Raw genomic sequence first — 20,211 nt, 5'->3', positions numbered from 1 at the left:
CCATTTCGACGCATAAAGTCAAAACTTCTCCGTGTTTTTCACGAAATGAAGCCGAGGACTTAGTTCTTCTGGGGTACGTTATCTGATGACTTAGGTTAATTCAAATGCTAAGGGGGAAAGTAGGCGAATGATTAATTAGAGATAACTTACTTGTACACTGCTGACACATATTCTGATCCGGTTTCATTCTGGGCATTGACAGATGTTCCCATGGCCGTCTCTGCGAAGAGAAATGTATTGAGATCATTTCAGTATCTCTAAATTAAAGTCTGTTATTAAATAAGATAACTGGAAATTTACAGTAATATCATAATGCATGCCGAGTGAAGGACTGTTTGGTTTCTTGATTTGCTGTAGTTCTAGGTACTTTTCATGATATGCTAAATTTAACTGTTTACATAAGCATGATGCAGTAAATGTACATGAGAACTACGCGTTGGGCACAATTTTATCAGGAGCCGAAATTTTACATCTTTGGAAGTAAACGAAAACGATGTAAGCCGGTTGGAATCCTAGCTGCTAGTAAATGATCATGTAGGGAAGGAAAGGTGGCGGCGTTAAGTTCCCGATCACTTGTCTTTGTGCCAATGATCTGAATTAACTTTCAGAGCTCTCTGCAGTGTCCTGTGAAGCGATGATTGTGACATTGTTGATCCATCCTAAAACTACTCTATATACACACCTACAACACTCAGAAACACTCTACAAATTAACGTAAGACCCACCTCTCACATATCCGCAAAGAAAGGGGTCAACGTCACGGTTATAGAACACCCTTTCTGGCAGGCGGCTGAACCATTGTCGTGGGAAATCCCAGCCAACAGTGCCATGCGACATTTAACTGCTTTTTCGTAACATGAATAACGATTTCAGGTTTTTTAAAACTATTAATACAAGATAAAGAACATTTTCCTATATTTATCTCATTTGAAAGTAAGCTAGCACCTGCTACTTCGGGACTGTTATGGCGCACTAGAGAATATCTGAATAAAACTGCTGACGGTAAGGTACAAGTTTTTGTTCGACAAAAGCAAACTGGAGTAACAGAATGGATAGAAGGAAGAACAATGATTTCGAAGCGCCGGAAAGTATGTTGTTGTACTCATGTCAAGACGAAGTTTCATCGTTTGCAATTACTTAAACGCTGTGTTCGGTGGCGAATCTGTTCTTCACAGTCGGGTGCTCATTGGGTCAGCATTGCAGGTAACTGGGAGAATCGTTTTGTCTTGTAGAAGACGTATTTAAATTTTCTTTTTCTATGCAAGATGATGAGAAAGTATTTTATTTATAATTGAGGGGAAAATAATTTTAGAATGACTTATTTAGAAGGTCACAGTCTGAATCAGTAAATTGTTACAAATACCTGATTGTAACAATTTGTCGGGAGATGACGTGGAATCATCAACAGATAAAATCATAGGTAGAAGAAATGACAGATTTCGGCTCATTTGCATTCCACGTGGAAGCCTCACAGGAATGCCGGAAACCTGAAGTGGCAGACGCATGAAGACAGACTCAACAGTCCCACAAAGACCTACTTATAATGTTTCATAAAACAGTGGGGAATCTAGGAGTACACCACAAACACCTAACAACAATCCCGTAGGGACCACGAAGTCAAGGTTACACCAATTACGGGGCGCAAATAGTCATTTAAACAGTCACTTTTCCCATGTTTGTTGATGTTGTCTTCACTCCTGAGACTGGTTTGATGCAGCTCTCCATGCTACTCTATCTACTCTCCCAGTACTTACTGCAACCTACATCCTTCTGAATCTGCTTAGTGTATTCATCTCTTGGTCTCCCTCTACGATTTTTACCCTCCACGCTGCCCTCCAATGCTAAATTTGTGATCCCTTGATGCCTCAGAACATGTCCTACCAACCGGTCCCTTCTTCTTGTCAAGTTGTGCCACAAACTTCTCTTTTCCCCAATCCTATTCAACACTTCCTCATTAGTTATGTGACCTACCCATCTAATCTTCAGCATTCTTCTGTAGCACCACATTTCGAAAGCTTCTATTCTCTTCTTGTCCAAACTATTTATCGTCCATGTTTCACTTCTATACATGGCTACACTCCATACAAATACTTTCAGAAATGTCTTCCTGACACTTAAATCTATACTCGATGTTAACAAATTTCTCTTCTTCAGAAACGCTTTCCTTGCCATTGCCAGTCTACATTTTATATCCCCTCTACTTCGACCATCATCAGTTATTTTGCTCCCCAAATAGCAATACTCATTTACTACTTTAAGCGTCTCATTTCCTAATATAATTCCCGCAGCATCACCCGACTTAATTCGACTACATTCCATTATTCTCGTTTTCCTTTTGTTGATATTCATCTTATATCCTCCTTTCAAGACCATGTCCATTCCGTTCAGCTGCTCTTCCAGGTACTTTGCTGTCTCTGACAGAATTACAATGTCATCGCCGAACCTCAAAGTTTTTATTTCTTCTCCACGGATTTTAATTCCTGCTACAAATTTTTCTTTTTTTTCCTTTACTGCTTGCTCAGTTTACAGATTGAATAACATTGGGGACAGGCTACAACTCTGTCGGGGACAGTCTACAACCCTGTCTCACTCCCTTCCAAACCGCTGCTTCCCTTTCATGCCCTTCGACTCATATATGCCACATGGTTTCTGTACAAATTGTAAATATCCTTTCGCTCCCTGTATTTTACTCCTGCCACCTTTAGAATTTGAAAGAGAGTATTCCAGTCAATATTGTCAAAAGCTTTCACTAAGTCTACAAATGCTAGAAATGTAGGTTTGCCTTTCCTTAATCTATTTTCTAAGATAAGTCTTAGGGTCACTTTTCTCATAATCGTACTCAAATGAAATGAGAAATGGCCCTAAGTTATCGTACACAGGAAAGTATCCTTTCCCATGGGCTTTGCAGTGGTTTGGAGAGTGCGGATGCAGATGTAGATATATTTCTATAATGAAAGTTTTGGCCCAGTTGGCATTCATTATTCCCTGGTAGTCCTATGAATATCATGCGCTTGAGAACTAGTGGACTTAATTTTCACAGAGTCCTACAAATGAGCCGAAATCTGTCATTTGCTTTACCTATGATTTAGTCTGTGTGATGATTCCATTTCATATCCACACAACTGTTACAGCCAGGTATTTGTAAGAATTTACTGATTCTGAATGTGATCTTGTGAATCAGTCATTGTGAAATTATTTGATCCTCAATTGTGAAAAAAAAACACTACCTCAACATCTCAACATCTTCAGTACAAAAAGAAAATTTAAATAGAACACAAAATAATTTCCCCACGTTACCTACAATGTTCACGCAATGAGCAACTGACTGTGAAGAACAGATTAGTTGCAAACACAGCGTTTACGTAATTGCAAAGGAAGAAACTTCGTCTTGACATCAATATATCAACGTATTTTCCAGTGCTTTGAAATCTTTGCTCCTCCTTCTATTCATTTTGTCCTGACATATATCGACTACAGTTAGTTCAGTTTGCCGTATAGAATCTCGTAACCACGCAGTTGGCAGAAGCCAGACAGAAAGAAAAGGATAAACGAGAAAAAATGTGAAAAGAGGTAGAAAGAGACAGGATCATTAACATTTCGATAGACTGAAGGGCAGTGCGTGGTATGGAATGGATATTTTCTTACTCTGACTTTGCCAAACTCTCAGGAAAGTGTTTACCTTCCGCGCCCACCGAGGGCAGTAAGCGTTTCACCGAGTTAAGAGTGTTGGTCACCCTCAAGAGTCAGTCGTGTATGATTTAGTTGGGATATCTACACCTGTGACGGGCTAGAGGCGCTATTCTGCCATATGAGACCATGTTGTGGTGTAGTGGGAAAGTTATACTTGGCGCCTTTTACTATCGGGCGTTTACTGCAGTCCAGGACTGCCTGTGAACATTGGAAGCGCCTTAAGAAGGAAGTGAACCTAATTGGATTAATTTTTGGAAAACGACATCGATCAGTACGAAACCTTTAGTGCAGGAAGATCACTAAAAAAAGATTACTTGGTGAAAGCTTTATGCTAAAATTGTCTCTCACCAGGAAACTGTCGCTGGACATTCACCTACTCCTGTATGCTATGATTAATATTTCATGTGTGTACCGGCCGCTGTGGTCTCGCGGTTCTAGGCGCGCAGTCCGGAACCGTGCGATTGCTACGGTCGCAGGTTCGAATCCTGCCTCGGGCATGGATGTGTGTGATGTTCTTAGATTAGTTAGGTTTAAGTAGTTCTAAGTTCTAGGGGACTAATGACTCCAGCAGTTGAGTCCCATAGTGCTCAGAGCCATTTGAACCATTCATGTGTGTGTTTATCAATTTCGTTTATTGTGAGTGATGGCGTTTTCCTTATAATGGCCGAATACTATACTCAGTCTTTGAAAATTATTGACTCAACTGGGAACCTTTTATAATCATTTCGTATTTTTTAAGTTACATGACAATGTCGAGAGTGCCAAGCAGAGAGAGTTTCTGTAGCGTTGGACCACAACTCTTTTGTGTATAAATGTTTCAAGCTGTATAATTTTCACCACTTGTGGTTTTGTAATCAGATTGTATCACTTGTTCGCAGTGGAGTTATAACTTCTACGTGCTCATTTTAATAATATTTCTTTCTGTGCATTATCGTTCCGCATTATCTGTTAATTATTATTACTACTAGCATATAAACCCGGCGTTGCCCAGGTATTTATTTATAGCTGTGCGTCCACGTCATTATCACACCACAGCGTCTGGCCTTGTGCTTAATGTTTATGACGTCATATCTCCTGATATATGTGTCATACAGTGATATGATTTTGCAGGTACATTTAGCGGAATGTGTAGACAGTGTCTGCAAACTGTGTTGCAAAATGTGTTACCAATGAAGGTAGTAGTAACGAAGTAACAAATTTGAAGGTCATTTACGATGCGACAGTTTTTCACGCATATAATTGTTTATGACGTCATATCTCCTGAACTACATATCTTACAATGATATTATTTTGTAGTTACATTCAGTGCAATATGTTCCTATTGGCAGCAAAATGTATCACGAATACAGTTAGTAGTAAAGAAACAATAAATTATAACGTCATGCCTCATGTGGTGCTTTTACTGCACGAACAGTGGAAAAGAAGCAAGCGACATACTTTTTTCCTTTCATCATGTAGTAGAGGTTGTCAGCGAGAAAAGAACTGTAAAGGTTTGAAGCTTGTTGTAAGTCACTAAGTGCTCGTACTGTCAAATGCTGAAAGACTTAAGTATGGGTATCCACGCCTCGTGGGCCACACCTCTGCTTCACCCCCACTCACACCTCTGATAGATGGGTGCTTCTTGCCACAACAGCGTTTCTTTAGAGGCAGGAAACGACATGTGTACACGTTTGACTGAAATCAGTCCAGTGGTTTAGATGGAGACGTGCAACGTATATACCCGCATACATTTTTATAACATGTATGGATTCCAAAACTGCATTAGGCTCGTTACGTAAACGCCAGTGAACCAGAAGTGTCTCGTTAATTTTCCAAAGTCAAAATACGAAATTAAACGAGTTAGTAAAAGCCTTTTATTGTTTATTTATCTTACAGATATAGTTTAGCTCGAATGACGTAAATATTCCTCTATGACTACGTGAACATATGTTTCTCAAGAAATTGTATGGTTCAAATGGCTCTGAGCACTATGGGACTTAACATCTTAGGTCATAAGTCCCCTAGAACGTAGAACTACGTAAACCTAACTGACCTAAGGACACCACACACATCCATGCCCGAGGCAGGATTCGAACCTGCGACTGTAGTAGTCCCGCGGTTCCGGACTGCAGCGCTAGAACCGCACGACCACCGCGGCCGGCAAGAAATTGTATCTTTGTTATCTTAGGTAGAAGACTAAGCTAATAAAACGCGCTTGAACCCTGATCAGAATTATTCCTAGCATTTAAGCATTTACCGCTTACCTGCTCCATGATCAAACTAGTCAATATATTCCTAAATTTAAGGAAGCAATAGTATGCGAGGGGAGCATTAGCTGCAACTCTTAGGAAGCAAAGATAATTTATAATGGGAACTGAAAACCAAATTTACTGGATTGTTCCATTAAATTTGACGAAAGACATGAAGTGGCCAAAAAAGCCTCAGAGTTGTAACTTTCAATACGTTATTTGTTTAGAGATACATAGGTCCGTTTCACCAGTTTGTTGTGTGGCATATTAAGCAATCCGACGTTCATAATAAAGAAAGCTCACTTTGTACAGGTATTTATTAGTAGGCTACCAAAATATTACGCTTTTCGAATATAATACTCACCACAAATGATATCCAGGGCACAACGCGTAATGTATGGATAGATGTCAAAGGCATGCCCGTCCAGTTTGCTCTTCAATTTCTCGACCAGTATTTGTGAATTCTCTCCAAATATGTCCACGAAATTATCTAGGATCTTGAAGTGAAAAGCTGGCGTAATCATCTTTCGGTGCGAGAACCACTTCTGACCTTAAACAGGATACAAACATAACAATAAATTCGCAAACTTTTGAATGATCCGGAAACTATTCGGTGTAAATTTGATGTCCTTAAGCAACATAAAATTATCATTACATTCCTGAGCTACTAAATTAGCGCGTTCCGAAGCAGTCTTACTATTGTATGAAACTGGATTTTTAATAGGAAGAACGAATGGGAAATCCAAAACAGCATCTGTGTCCAAACACTTTCAATTGCAAAAAGAATTACTAATTAGTAACGACATCGATGAATGTAGACATGACGTCGCAGGGACATCGGACCACCTCATTGGAAAATTTATGTCATGGGTCGGATGTATCGGTGCGTCGTTTTAATGATGACAGATTTTGTCTTCTCCTGGAACAGTTATGTTTCGTAAGCACGTCAGCAGTTCCAAGGTACTGGAGGCACATTTTTATCGGATAGGGAATAGCGCTTATCTCCAGCACTATAGGGTTCTGGATTTGTTCTGGGGAGAGATGTGCTTGAGGTTCCCGATCTTGGCTCGAAGGAATTGAATTCAGAAAGCGTATCACACCACAACACCTGCTTTGGTGGTGGGACAGTGGCTAATGTTTCAACTAGTAACTTAATTCAGTGCTCGTATCAGCAAGGGAAGCGAGGAAAAGACACAAAGAAGTCTATGATGTACGGGTCAACATTTAGTAACACTATACTGATCATGCAGGATCAGATATTAGCCGGGTAAAATACTCCCTGTTCCAGTAGCATGTCAAGGATGTTAACAAAAACACAGTGTACAACGACGGAGCACAATATTAAAATATACAAGTTGCATGACTGCAGTATTAAATGTTGGAAGGAAAAACTAAAGACATAATAACAGTTCTACATGGTACACATTTTCTGATATGAATATCATCATTGTGTATAATTTATGGCTAATTGGCCTGGTGCAAATAGTAAAATGCAGTATGGCTTAAATCCTTCTACTGTATGGCCTATTGATTTGTGATCGGGAGCTAAGGAGTAGGTATTCACGTGAGGACTGTTTTCCTACCTATAACTGACTGATCGTAGCAAAGCCTCATACGGCAGCGCTGCGTTTTGTGGCCTCTGTTTGGCCGGAACCAAGTGACAGAAAATCCGCTGCAACTTGTCAATAGTTCAGTGGCATCAGGATCCGACAGCAATCTTCAGTCAGCATTCATTAGTGAGACTCACTGAGAGGGAATTTCTGGCCTGAGAAGTGCGTTCACTAATCGGCATGTTTGTTTTAATACAGTGTTATTCAAATTTTATTGCATTCCATTGAGTTCATGGCTTTCGTTCAGATGGTACGGTCGAATGAAGCAGTAATATACCGGTGTCTGAGTATTTGGCACTACGCAATAATGCCTATGACACTGTAAAATAGTTCACTACCATTAATGTGGACGTGTGTAGTAGGATATAATTGTCATTGCAACAGCGATTTGCTTGAGTGTTACGTCAAACACTGCAACGTGGACTAAATTCCTGGCTCCCTTAAAAAATTATGTACTCATTACTGGAAAGCAGACTTACAGTTGACCCACAAAACCGAATCCTCATATTAGCCACGATGGTGCGAGGTCTTATTCAAGCTGTCCACAACTTCAGAAGACCAGAAGACAAAAGATAAGCAAACAGAGCTTTGGCGACAAGTGCGTGATATGTACACGACCACCTTCAACTCCCACGTTTTGGAGGTGCTGCAGCAGAGGTCTGGGAGTGTATGGCTAGGTGACTGGATCATGTGAAGCTTAGGAGAGGGGATGTGCTCAGTACAGAGACATTATTTAGAGAAGAGCAAAAAAAGGGTACAAAGTTTGAGAATGAAATAATACCAGGAAAGGGTAAAGATGAGAAGAAAAAGAAGCAAATCGAATTAATGTGACTCTCGAACTGCCAAAGTGAAAAGAACAGGTTAACCATAGCATTTATAATCAGCTGATGTGACGTCCGATGTAAGTCTTTTGTCTTTAGTCCATGGTCCAACGTGTTACATATCAGTGAAGGAGTCGTCTGTGATGTGATATATAAAACACAATCTTTTCCTTAAGTAAAGCAAAATGTATCTTTGCATTCAAAGTAAAAGCTTTTCTAAACCGCAAAATCTCAAACAGTGTGTTACATTTCATTCTACATTATAGCACGAAATCTGAATTTTATACGAAACCTTACTGACATCTGCGACCTAAACTAGTTACAGTGGAAAAAAATTATTCAAATAGCGTGACTGGTTGCAGCTTTTCTTTTCGGTGATAATTGAGATAGAACTAAGAAAGAGATTCACCAAGCGTTGCACCTGGAGTGTAGTGCTGTGTGACAGCGAATCATGGATAATCATAAAAAAGAGAATAAATGTTCGAGTAGTTTTGAAATGTGTTTATGAAGGAATATGCTAAAAGTGAAATGGAGTGACGAAATGATGAATGAAGAAGTACTTCTAAGACTAGGAGATGAAAGAAAACTAGTGAAAACGACAGAACGAGTATAAAACGTTGTGTGGTACAAAAAGTGTGTTATGAGGAAATTACATGCAAAAGATTAGGTGAAGAAATGATTGCAGAAAGCTAAGAAATGGAAGACGAAGACGTGGAATTCTAGATGACATTAAAAACTGAGGAATCTATCGACAGATTCAGAAAGAGGCATGGAACAAAGTAGAGAGCGACCAATCGATAGCTATCGTGAGATATATACACTAAAGAAGAAGTGTCATACGGGCAGCATTGGTACAGTATATGATCAGAGGTATCCAGACATGTACATTTAAGTGCCAAAGAAACTGGTATAGGAATGCGTACTGAAAAACAGAAATATTTAAATAGGCAGAATAAGGCGTTGCGGTTGGCAACGCCTGTATAAGACAAGTGTCTGGTGCAGTAGTTAGATCGGGTACTGCTGCTACAATGGCAAGTTATCAAGATTTAAGTGGGTTTGAACATGGTGTTATAGTACAGCGATGGGACACAGCGACGAATTGCGGATTTTCCCGTACGACCATTTCACGAGTGTACAGGTAAAACATCAAATCTCCGACATTGCTGCGGCCGGAATAGTATCTGCAAGATCGGGACCAACGACGACTGAAAATAATTTGTTCAACGTGACCATTCCTCAAATTGCTGCACATTTTAATGCTGGGCCATCAGCAAGTGTCAGCGTGCGAACCATTCAATATGGGATTTCGGAGCCGAAGGTCCACTCGTGTACCTTTGATGATCATACGACACAAAGTTTTACGCCTGGCCTGGGATCATAAACCCCGACACTGAACTGCTGATGTCTGGAAACATGTTACCTGGTCGGAGGAATCTCGTTTCAAATTTTATCGAGCGGATGAACGTGTATGGGTATGAAGACAAACTCATGAATCCATGGACTCTGGATATCAGTAAGGGACTGTTCAAGCGGTGGAGGCTCTATAATGTTGTTGGTCGTGTGCAGTTATAGTGATGTAGGATACGTCTAAATACGACTCTGACAGACGACACGAAAGTAAGAATCCTGTCTGATCACCTACATCCATTCGTGTCCACTGTGCGTTCCGACGGACTTGGGCAATTCCAGCAGGATAATGTGACACGCCACACCTTCAGAATTCAAATTCAAATGGCTCTGAGCACCATGGGACTTAACTTCTGAGGTCATCAGTCCCTTAGAACTCAAAACTACTTAAACCTAACTAACCTAAGGACATCACACACATCCATGCCCGAGGCAGGATTCAAACCTGGGACCGTAGCGGTCGCGTGGTTCCAGATTGTAGGGCCTAGAACCGCTCGGCCACTCTGGTCGGGTCCTTCAGAATTGTTACAGAGTGGCTACAGGAACACTCTTCTGAGTTTAAACACTTCCATTGGGTACCAAACTCCCCAGACATGAGTGTTATTGAGCGTATCTGGGATGCCATGCAACGTGCTGATCAGAAGAGATCTCCACCCTCTAATACTCTTACGGATCTATGGACAGCCCTGCAGGATTCATTGTGTCAGTTCCCTCCAGCACTACTTCAGACATTAGACGAGTTGATGCCACGTCGTGTTGCGGCACTTCTGCTTGCTCGCAGGGACCCTACATGATATTAAGTAAGTGTGCCAGTTTCTTTGGATCTTGAGTGAATTACTGTATATTAATATGGAGATACATTCAATGAGTTGTGGGAATGTCTTACCCAAGAGCCGAAACCGAAGATTGTCGACGTTCTAACTCACCCCAAAGGTGTCACGTTACTTCCACATAAGGAGTCTTGGTACGCTGGTCCATTTCAGGGATGTTATTATCCACAAACCATTGTCCCATAGATGCTACTTTATGACCGGGTGTATTTTCAACCTCATACAAACATCGTCTCCAGTACGCAATACAGTAAAATTTATATCCTTATCATAGTTAGAGTTTTCTTAAGCATAGTTCGGGGACCACACTCTAACCGCCAAAACCACCTCAAACTGTTACACTAAGTCCTCGGTACTTCACTGTTGGCAATACACATGTGTGAGATAACGCTTTCGAAGCATTCGCCAAACACAGTCCCTTCCCTCGGCTCGCCACAGGGTACAGTGTGATTCGTCACCCCCAGTGTCTCGTATCCAGTCATCTACTGTCCAGTGGCGTAGCTCTTTACACCTCCATCGTCACTTAGTATTCACTACAGAACTGTGTGCCTTATGAGGAAATGCTCGACCATTATACTCCATTCTTTTTAAGTGCCTGCAGGCAGTCATAGTGTTAGCTTGACTGCCTGTGGCACTCAAAAGTGAGTCCTTAGGCCGATTTCATATGGTTTCTTACAGCCAGTCTCTGCAATGCTTGACGATACCTGTCTGTTAGTACATGAGGTTTCCTTGGTCTTGGTTTAGCTATGCTCGTTCCCTCGCTTTTCCATTTCACTAACAGTCTAATTGGACAGCTTTAAAAGCGATAAAAGATGCCTGATAGATTATTTACTCACGTAACATCCAAAGACAAGTTTAAGTTCGAATTCAATGAATTCACCTTACCTACCCATCCTGCTGTTGCTACTTCTCTACTGACAGTAAAATACTCCCCATCTGTTGTTTTGGTACTGGGAGCTCCGGTTCTTGTAACATCTGGTGGCCAATTCCGCATTACATAGGGTGTCTGAATCATTTTGATCAGACAGTGCCCATTTGAGGCTTATCACAGTACATTTCTGACATGATGGTACACACTGGGACTCTCAAGCAGTAGTTGAAAATCTCAGTATCTGCAGGATCTTTGAGTTTCTTCTGTGTCGCCTGTCCTCTACCTGTCACAGTTTAAATATTTTAATAACATTTGTCTTGCCCATCCTGCATTCAGGGAAACACTGTTGGCCATTACAAGTGACGTGGTACTTTGAATTATTCCACTCACCATGGTGACCTAGGTGCCATAACTTCTTAACACCCCTTCTGCTTTTAAATAATATGATGTATGTATCATCATCAGAATCACCATGATCATCAGTCATTTGACATCCACTTCTCGATACAGCCTCCTCCAAATTTGTCCATGTTTTATGGCTTTCAGACGTAAATATACAATTTCTCTATTATGTTTTCTTGACTCATTTCTACATCTTCAAATATGTGGTTGTCTCATTCTTCTTGTGCAAAAGAATTCAGTATACAGTGCTCTTACTATATTCAGTATCTTTTCTTCTAGTTACATGATATTCCCACATCTTCCTACTTCCACAGTCCACTAGTTTTGTTTTCGTCTTCTTCCAGTAATCATTCACTTAGACATCTACATTCCCTGATGAGTAACTACCAGTTTTTGAACGGTTTTGACAATGACAGTTGATGCCTCGCAGCTAGAAGCCATGTGCCACACATTGAATGTAAGCTTTCAGTTTCAAATACATCAGAAACTTTATCTGAAAACTTCTTTCAGATTACCAACGTCAGTCCATACAGATTTTTTCTTCCGGTAGATTTGTTTTGCTGCCCATTCGGTCGTTGTTTGCAAATGACCTGTACAAAAGTGTTTACTAGTCGGTTAATGTCTTTGCTGTGTCCACTGCTTCGCTCTTGTTGGCTGTATAGTCTGCAGAGGCTTTTTTGTTTTCATTTAATAAAATTTTTATGTTGTTCACAAAATGCAGCATTTTCTAAGCTTTGCAAGCTAATTAAGACCATTGTCTTTTGAGTTTACTTTGGACAGACTGGTTTTTGTTAATCATGCCTTTACATTCTTGTGGTGATATTTCCATAAAATCTTCCATCCCCTAACACATATTTATTTAGATGTCAAATACAAATTTTCATAGATTTAGCTTTAAAACTGTTTTAATGTAGCTAAATATTTTCATAAAAATTTCCATCCTCTATTTCAGTCCCTCAGGGGTTGAACTTCCAAACACATTGAAATATGTACGTTTCACCTAACGAAGAAGCCATATACAGTTTTTCGTAGATTTAGCTTAAAAGATTCTTTCATGATGAAATGTTTTATATAAATTTCCATCCCCTTTCTTAGTCCTTTACAGGTTGAATTTCCAAAAAGCTGATACAAATTTTTGTATTTCTGACAGAGAATTCTAATATCAGGTTTCACAGATGTTGCTTTGATAATGCTTCACTAGGAGTTTCAGTAATGCTTTATTTTCCAAAAAAGAATTCATCTGCTATCGTTCTTAGTCACTGAATTTTGGAAAAGTTCTGAAGCATGTACTTTAATTTCTGAAAGAGAATTCAAATAGTAATTTTTGTAACTGTAGCTTCAGAATTCCCTTAATAGCAAAGTATTTTCAAAAAACCTATCATCCCCTATTTCAACCCCTTAAGGGTTTGTGCAATCGAGGCGGATTTTTCTTAATTATTATTAATTTACATATTTGTATTGAATATATTTATGACATTATTTAATATTTCTTTATTATTAGTGAAAAGGAAGACTAAATAAGGAAGAATACAATACATTTATTGGTATATGTGTTCCATATCTATTTTTATTTATATATAATAGAGAAGTTGCGGTCATGAAAGGGGGATTTGTTTTTTTGTTTGCTATTATCTGTAATTTTTCTTTCTTTTTCTTTTAATATTTGTGTTTTTTCATTTTTCCTATTTTGATTAATTTTTAAATTTCATACTTATTTTCCTAAAAGTTTTATTGTTGCTTGTTAATTCACCTTTCCTTTGTATTATATGTACATTTTGCTAAACTAAATGTTTTTTTGAAGTAATTGGATTTAATTATCAAATCATTTGGGATTTAGCAATTGAATTAGTATTGGCATGATTCGTGCCAGCAGCCGCGGTTATACGATTGATACATAAAATAGTTAAAACAGTTGTTTATATTATTAGGGCTAAAATATAAGTTTGTAAGGTGAAATGTTAAAATTAATTTGAGGCTCTTTTTATGAATCTGTTTAATTTAAATAATAAAGTACAATTTGACACCCTATTACTTTAAATGTTAGTTATCTATACCAGGGTACTATTAGTTAAGGTCTTTAAACCCAAAGAATTCGAAAGTATCCCATTCCATTCATAGGAACCTACCCCGTGATTGATAATACATGATTTACTCTACTTAATTTATTTGTTGGTATATCTACACGATTCTCAAGATTTATAATTATAAAATATTTCAGGTCAAGGTGCAGATAATAGTTAAGAGGAGGTGCATTAGAATAGATTTTTGTTTATAATGGATTTGATGGTGAAATACTGTTGATAAAGGTGTATTTGATAATAATTTGATATATTTAATTTAACTGATATTGGCAATGAGATGTGTACACATCACTCATTGCTCTCATTATTGAGTACTCTATTTTGAGCATTTTAAGGTAGCTTCAATTTAGATGAGATAAGTCATAACATAGTAGATGTACTTGAATGTGTATCTAAGAAGAGGATCAAGATATAACTTATTAATAAAGTGTTTCACTTACACTGAAAATTTTTCTGTGCAATCAGGATGTCTTGATTGTTTATTTTATTATATTGATTTATTGTTTGTTTATTTATTTAATATAAATAGTTTTGTTGGTTTTTGTCTCAGTATATTTTATAGAACTCATTTTTAAAATTATAGTTTATTGCTAATGTATGAAATATTATTTTAAATTTTTTAAAGTAAGTTTTATATGGTACCTTTTGTATCAGGGTTTATCAAAATTGTAGTATATATTTCACTTGTCTCAATTTGGGTTGATTTATAAATAATTTACAGTTAATGGATTATAATAATTATTAAATTATTTATAGCAATGAGATGTTAATCGTTTTCTAAGATATCTAGTTTCTTAAGAAAATATTTAATTTTTGAAAGTTAGTTGTTTTTACTTAATTTTTTAAGTATAAATATCAACTAATTTGTTCTTTAAGAGATAAGCTTTGAAGTTATTAACCTATAATTTGTTTTCTAAAATATAGTAGTAAGCTTTAAACCAGCAATCTTTAAGATTACATTTTAGTTCATAATTTTATATTTTAATTTTATAATTATTTTATGTTTTTATTAAGATTATTGATTTCCTTTTTAAAATTTGTAATAATGAGAGAATTAGTATATTTATTTATACAAAATTTTTACCTTATATATTTTGTCTGTCTGTTTATCAAAAACATGTCCTCTTGAAAATATTTTGAGGTCTGGCCTGCTCACTTATAGGATTTTTAAAGAGACATAGTATTTTGGCCTTGCATAAGTAGCATAATCATTAGTCTCTTAATTAGTGGCTCAAATTAATGGCTTGACGAGAAATCAACTTCCTCATAATAAATTTTTTAATATAACTTATGAGTTAAAAGGCTTAAATTCTTCTTTAGGACAAAAAGACCCTATAGAGCTTAACATTTTATTTCTATAAAGTTTTTTGTATCTCTTTCTGTATTTAATGATAATGTTTTGTTGGAGTGACATGAAGAATAAATAAACTCTTCATTATTATATCATTAATTTATGTTTGTTGTTTTGATCCATAATTTATGATTATAATATTAAGTTACCTTAGGGATGACAGTGTAATTAGTCTTGAGAGCTCATATCGACAAAGCAGATTGCGACCTCAATGTTGGATTAAGAAAAATTTTGGGTGCAGAGGACCAGTGATTAGGTCTGTTCAACCTTTAAATTCTAACATGATCTGAGTTCAGACCAGCGTGAGCCAGGTCGGTTTCTATCCTAAGACTATTAACAGATTAATGTGTTGAATTTAGAATTCATTTATGCAGATTTTCTCTACAGATAGTATTGATGCTTTATGATTGATTTACGTTTATTTTAAATTTTCTTTTATTAGTTATTTGTGGTTTCATTAGTGTTGCTTTCTTAACTTTAATGGAGCACAAGGTATTAGGTTATATTCAGATTTGTAAGGGTCCAAATAAAGGAGGATTTGTAGGCACCCCACAGTCTTTTAGTGATGCTATTCAGTTGATTTGTAATGAGAAGCATATTCCTATTATATCTAAATAATTACTTTATGATTTTTCTCCTGTTTAATTTAATGATTGATTTAGCTGTCTGAGTAATTTTCCCTTACTTAACTTACATGTGTTCTTTCTCTTATGGGTTTTTGTTTCTTTATGCTGTACTAGATTAGGTGTTTATATTGTTATAATTGCTGGTTGATCTTCTAATTCAAATTATTCTGTATTAGGTTCCCTCGATTCTGTCACTCAAACAATTTCATATAAAGTTAGTTCAGCTTTGATTTTACTGTCTTTAATTATTTTAATTGGTAGTTTTAACATGTTTGATTTTATAAATTATCAGCTTTATTGCTGATTTATTATTATTTCTTTTCTCTTAGCTTTAGGTTGTTTTGCTTCTTGTTTAGTTGAGACTAATTGTGCACTTTTTGGTTTCTTGAGTCTGAGTATTTTTCAGGCTTTAATATTGAATATGGTGCAGGTGGTTTTACTTAATTTTTTTGCTGAGTATACTAGAATTGTTTTGTAAGGATGTTGTTAGGTTTAATTTTTTTAGGTGGTCATTTTTATTCTTTTATTTTTTTATTAATTATTATATTTTTTGGTTTTATTTGGGTTCGAGATACTTTACTACTGTTTCGTTATGATATGTTGATGTACTTGGATGCCAAAGTTTTCTACCTTTATCTTTAAATTTTTTTATTTTATTTGTTTGTTTAAAGATTTTATTTATTTTATTTATTTAGTGAAATTATTTTAAGCAGAGTCAATAGAAGAGTTAAACTTCTAGTTTTATGTTTTCCAAACATATCCTTTTCCTAAGCTAATTAACTTATTTATTCCTTAATTAGCTTATCTCATGCATTTACAACATAGACATTAATTAAGAAGTATGTAAAGTACATAAACAATAAGTGAATTGCTGCTATAGCTGCAATAATAATTGATAATACAAAATGAAATGTAAAGAATCGATTTAATGTCGCATTATCAACATCAAATCCTCCCTAGACTCATTGAATTAAATCTGTTCGCAAGTATGGAATTGCTGATAGTAAATTAATAATTACTGTTGCACCTCAGAATGATATTTGGCCTCAAGGTGTAATGTATCCTATAATATATATATATATATATATATATATATATATATATATATATATATATATATATATAATTGTGAACATCAAATCCTCCATACACTCATTGAATTAAATCTGTTAGCAAGTATGGAATTGCTGATAGTAAATTAATAATTACTGTTGCACCTCAGAATGATATTTGGCCTCAAGATGAAAAGTATTTTATAATATATATTCTTGATACTACATTTCACAATGTATATATGCCTGGGCAGTCTGCAGGTCATCGTGGTATTCCTGCTAATCCTAGGAAGTGTTAAGTTTACTCCAATGAATATAATTGTGAACTGAATTTTTAATCATGTATTGCTTGTAATTAATCCTGTGAACAATGGGTGTCATTGAATAACGCCTCCTAAGTAGCGAATACTGCTCCTATAGATAGGACATAACAGAAGTGGGCTACTACATAATATGTGTCATGTAATACAATGTCAAGTGATGAGTTTGCTAGTACTAAAACTGTTAATCCACCAATTGTAAATAGGAAAATAAACCCTAGAGATCATAATAATGGTGGATGAAACTTGAATTTAGTTCTATATAATGTAGCTAATCATCTGAATACCTTACTTCCTGTAGGTATGGCAATAATTATTGTGGCTGATGTGAAGTATGCTCGTGTGTCAACATCCATTCCTACTGTAGATGTATGGTGTGCTCATACAATAAACCCAATTGATAACATGGCATAGATCATACCTAACATTCCAAATGATTCAATTTTTCCTCTTTCTTGACATAGAATGTGTGAAATAACACAAACTCCTTGTAAAATATGAATGTAAACTTCTGGGTGCCCAAAGGATCAGAAAAAGTGTTGATATAGAGTTGGGTCTCAACCCTTCAGGGTCAAAGAATGATGTATTTCGGTTCTGGTCTGTTAATAATATAGTACTGTTCCTGCTAAAACTGGAAGTAAATGAAGAAGAAGAGCTGTAATAGCTACAGACCAAAGAAATAAAGGTGTTTGGTCTAAAGTTATACTTTCTGATCGTATATTAATTGCTGTTGTATTAAAGTTAACTGCACCAAGAATTGATATACACCTGTGTAGTGTAGTCAAAAAATGGCTAGATCTACAGATGCACCCCCATGTGCAACAGCTCCTGCTAGAGGGGCGTAAGATGTTCATCTTGTACCAGAACCATTATCTACTATAGAAGATGTAAGAAGAAGGGTAAATGAGGGCAATAGTAATCAAAAATGTATATTTTTTTTCGTGGGAATGCTACATCTGGTGCACCAATTATAAATGGTAGAAGTCAATTATCAAATCCACCAATCATAATAGGCACTACTATGAAGAAAATTATTATAAATGCATGGGCTGTAATAATAACATTATAAATCTGGTCATCTCCAATTAGATATCCTGGTTGGCCTAGTTCACCATTAATAAGTATTCTTATTGATGTTCCTACTATTCCTGCCCATGCTACAAATAGAAAGTATAAAGTACCAATATTCTTATGGTTTGTTGAGAATAATCATTTTTACAGTAAGATGGCTGAATTTTAGTTGGTAGACTGTAAATATACTTATAAGATATTTTCTCTCTTAACATAATGTGGTCTTAAATTCATTTATGATTCTAGACTGCAATTCTAGAGGTGTAATGTTTCACTAAGGCCTATAAGATTATTCTTTTAATTATAACTTTGAAGGTCATTAGTTTAATTATCTTAAATCCTTAGTACAATGAGATTAAGGTTGATGTTGAAATCAATCCTAATGTTGAGATTATTAAAGTTATAGGAAGAATAATTATTGATTTTGGAGACTTTATCTTTATAGATCATGAATTTTCAGTATGTGATATAATTAGTGCCGAGAATCTAATATGTATGTAAGAATAAAGTGTAATTGTAGTTAGTACGACTATAATAGTCATAATGGTTGTTATGTTGTTTTCTATTAATGATTGTATTACAATTAATTTTGGTAGGAACCCAAGAAATGGTGGTAACCCACCTAGAGATAGTAGGGATAAAAATATTATGAATTTAATTTCAGTTTTTATGTTTCTAGCTGAATAGATCTGATTTATAAAGAATAAATTTATTTGCTTAAATAATAATACTGTTGAGGATCTGATTTTTCATCCTAAATGTCTAATTGAAGAGTATGCTAGAAGTTGTCTTAAAGACATTTGATTTATACATCCTATTGCCCCAATAATAATTCTTCAAATGATAATGGTTCAAATAAAGGTTCTTAGTTGAATACATTATGATAGTATCATTATTGGGGTAATTTCTTGTCATGTTATTAATGTTAAACAGTTATTTCAGGTTGAAGCGCCTATGACTTCTGGAAATCAGAAATGTAAGGGTGCAGCTCCAGTCTTTAATAATAATCTGGATCTAATTATTATTCAGGGGATAAATTATGTTTCCCATCCTATTGGGTAATTTATTTGAACAACAAAATTGAAAATAATAGTATTGTCGATGCTATTGCTTGGACAATAAAATATTTGACTGATGATTCATTTATCATTATATTTTTTATTTCTTGTTAGAGGCAGAATAAATGAAAGTAAGTTGATCTCAAGTCCTATTCAAACCCCAAATAAGGAATTTGATGAAATGGTGTTGTGGTCTTCAGTCCTGAGACTGGGTTGATGCAGCTCTCCATGCTAATCTATCCTGTGCTAGCTCCTTAATCTCCCAGTTAAATATTATAATTGGATATAATAAATAAAATTAATAATATTAAATAGAATATCTTCAAATAACATAAATAATTATATTAATTATAATAATAGTTATATAATTACCTATAATTAGATTATTTATTTAATTGATATTTAAGTTAACTTAATATAAAGTTAATATTATATTAATAACATACTGCCACTGTAGGCATTGATTTTAGCCTTTGACTATGCCTATTTAGGCAAGCTGTTTTGTATTTGTTCTGAAGAAGGCGTGGTTACCCATGCTGAAACCTAGGTAAACACTGGTAGTTTGTGCAGTCGAGACGGATTTTTCATAATTATTTCGAAGAATCCCTTACCAAACAGTGCCTAAAGTATAAGATCAGCACCCTCTGCACATTTTAAGTTTCTATGCTTGGAGGTATGGTCTGGATAGGGATGAGTTAATGAGTGAGTGAGTGAGTGAGTCAGTCAGTCAGTCAGTCAGTCAGTCAGTCAGTTGGTCAGGAGATTGCCTTTTATATATAGACATTCATACAAT

General features: G+C 36.0%; 1 protein-coding gene across 1 annotated transcript in view; it reads right to left on the bottom strand.

The window, feature by feature from the left end:
* Positions 1–20,211, bottom strand: part of LOC126282124 (cytochrome P450 4C1-like) — a 91,266-nt gene that overhangs the window by 48,940 nt on the left and 22,115 nt on the right. The window contains exons 4-5 of the mRNA XM_049981595.1: positions 6,283–6,468; positions 151–220 (exon numbers count right to left, since the gene is read on the bottom strand). Of these exons, the coding sequence (XP_049837552.1) occupies positions 151–220; positions 6,283–6,468 (256 nt within the window). The remainder of the gene's footprint in view (positions 1–150; positions 221–6,282; positions 6,469–20,211) is intronic.

This window comes from Schistocerca gregaria, chromosome 7 (genome assembly GCF_023897955.1).
Source record: "Schistocerca gregaria isolate iqSchGreg1 chromosome 7, iqSchGreg1.2, whole genome shotgun sequence".
In the NCBI taxonomy this organism is placed as follows: domain Eukaryota; kingdom Metazoa; phylum Arthropoda; class Insecta; order Orthoptera; family Acrididae; genus Schistocerca; species Schistocerca gregaria.
The sequence above is the reverse complement of the archived record's forward strand: the minus strand, read 5'-3'. Positions and strand labels throughout refer to the sequence as shown.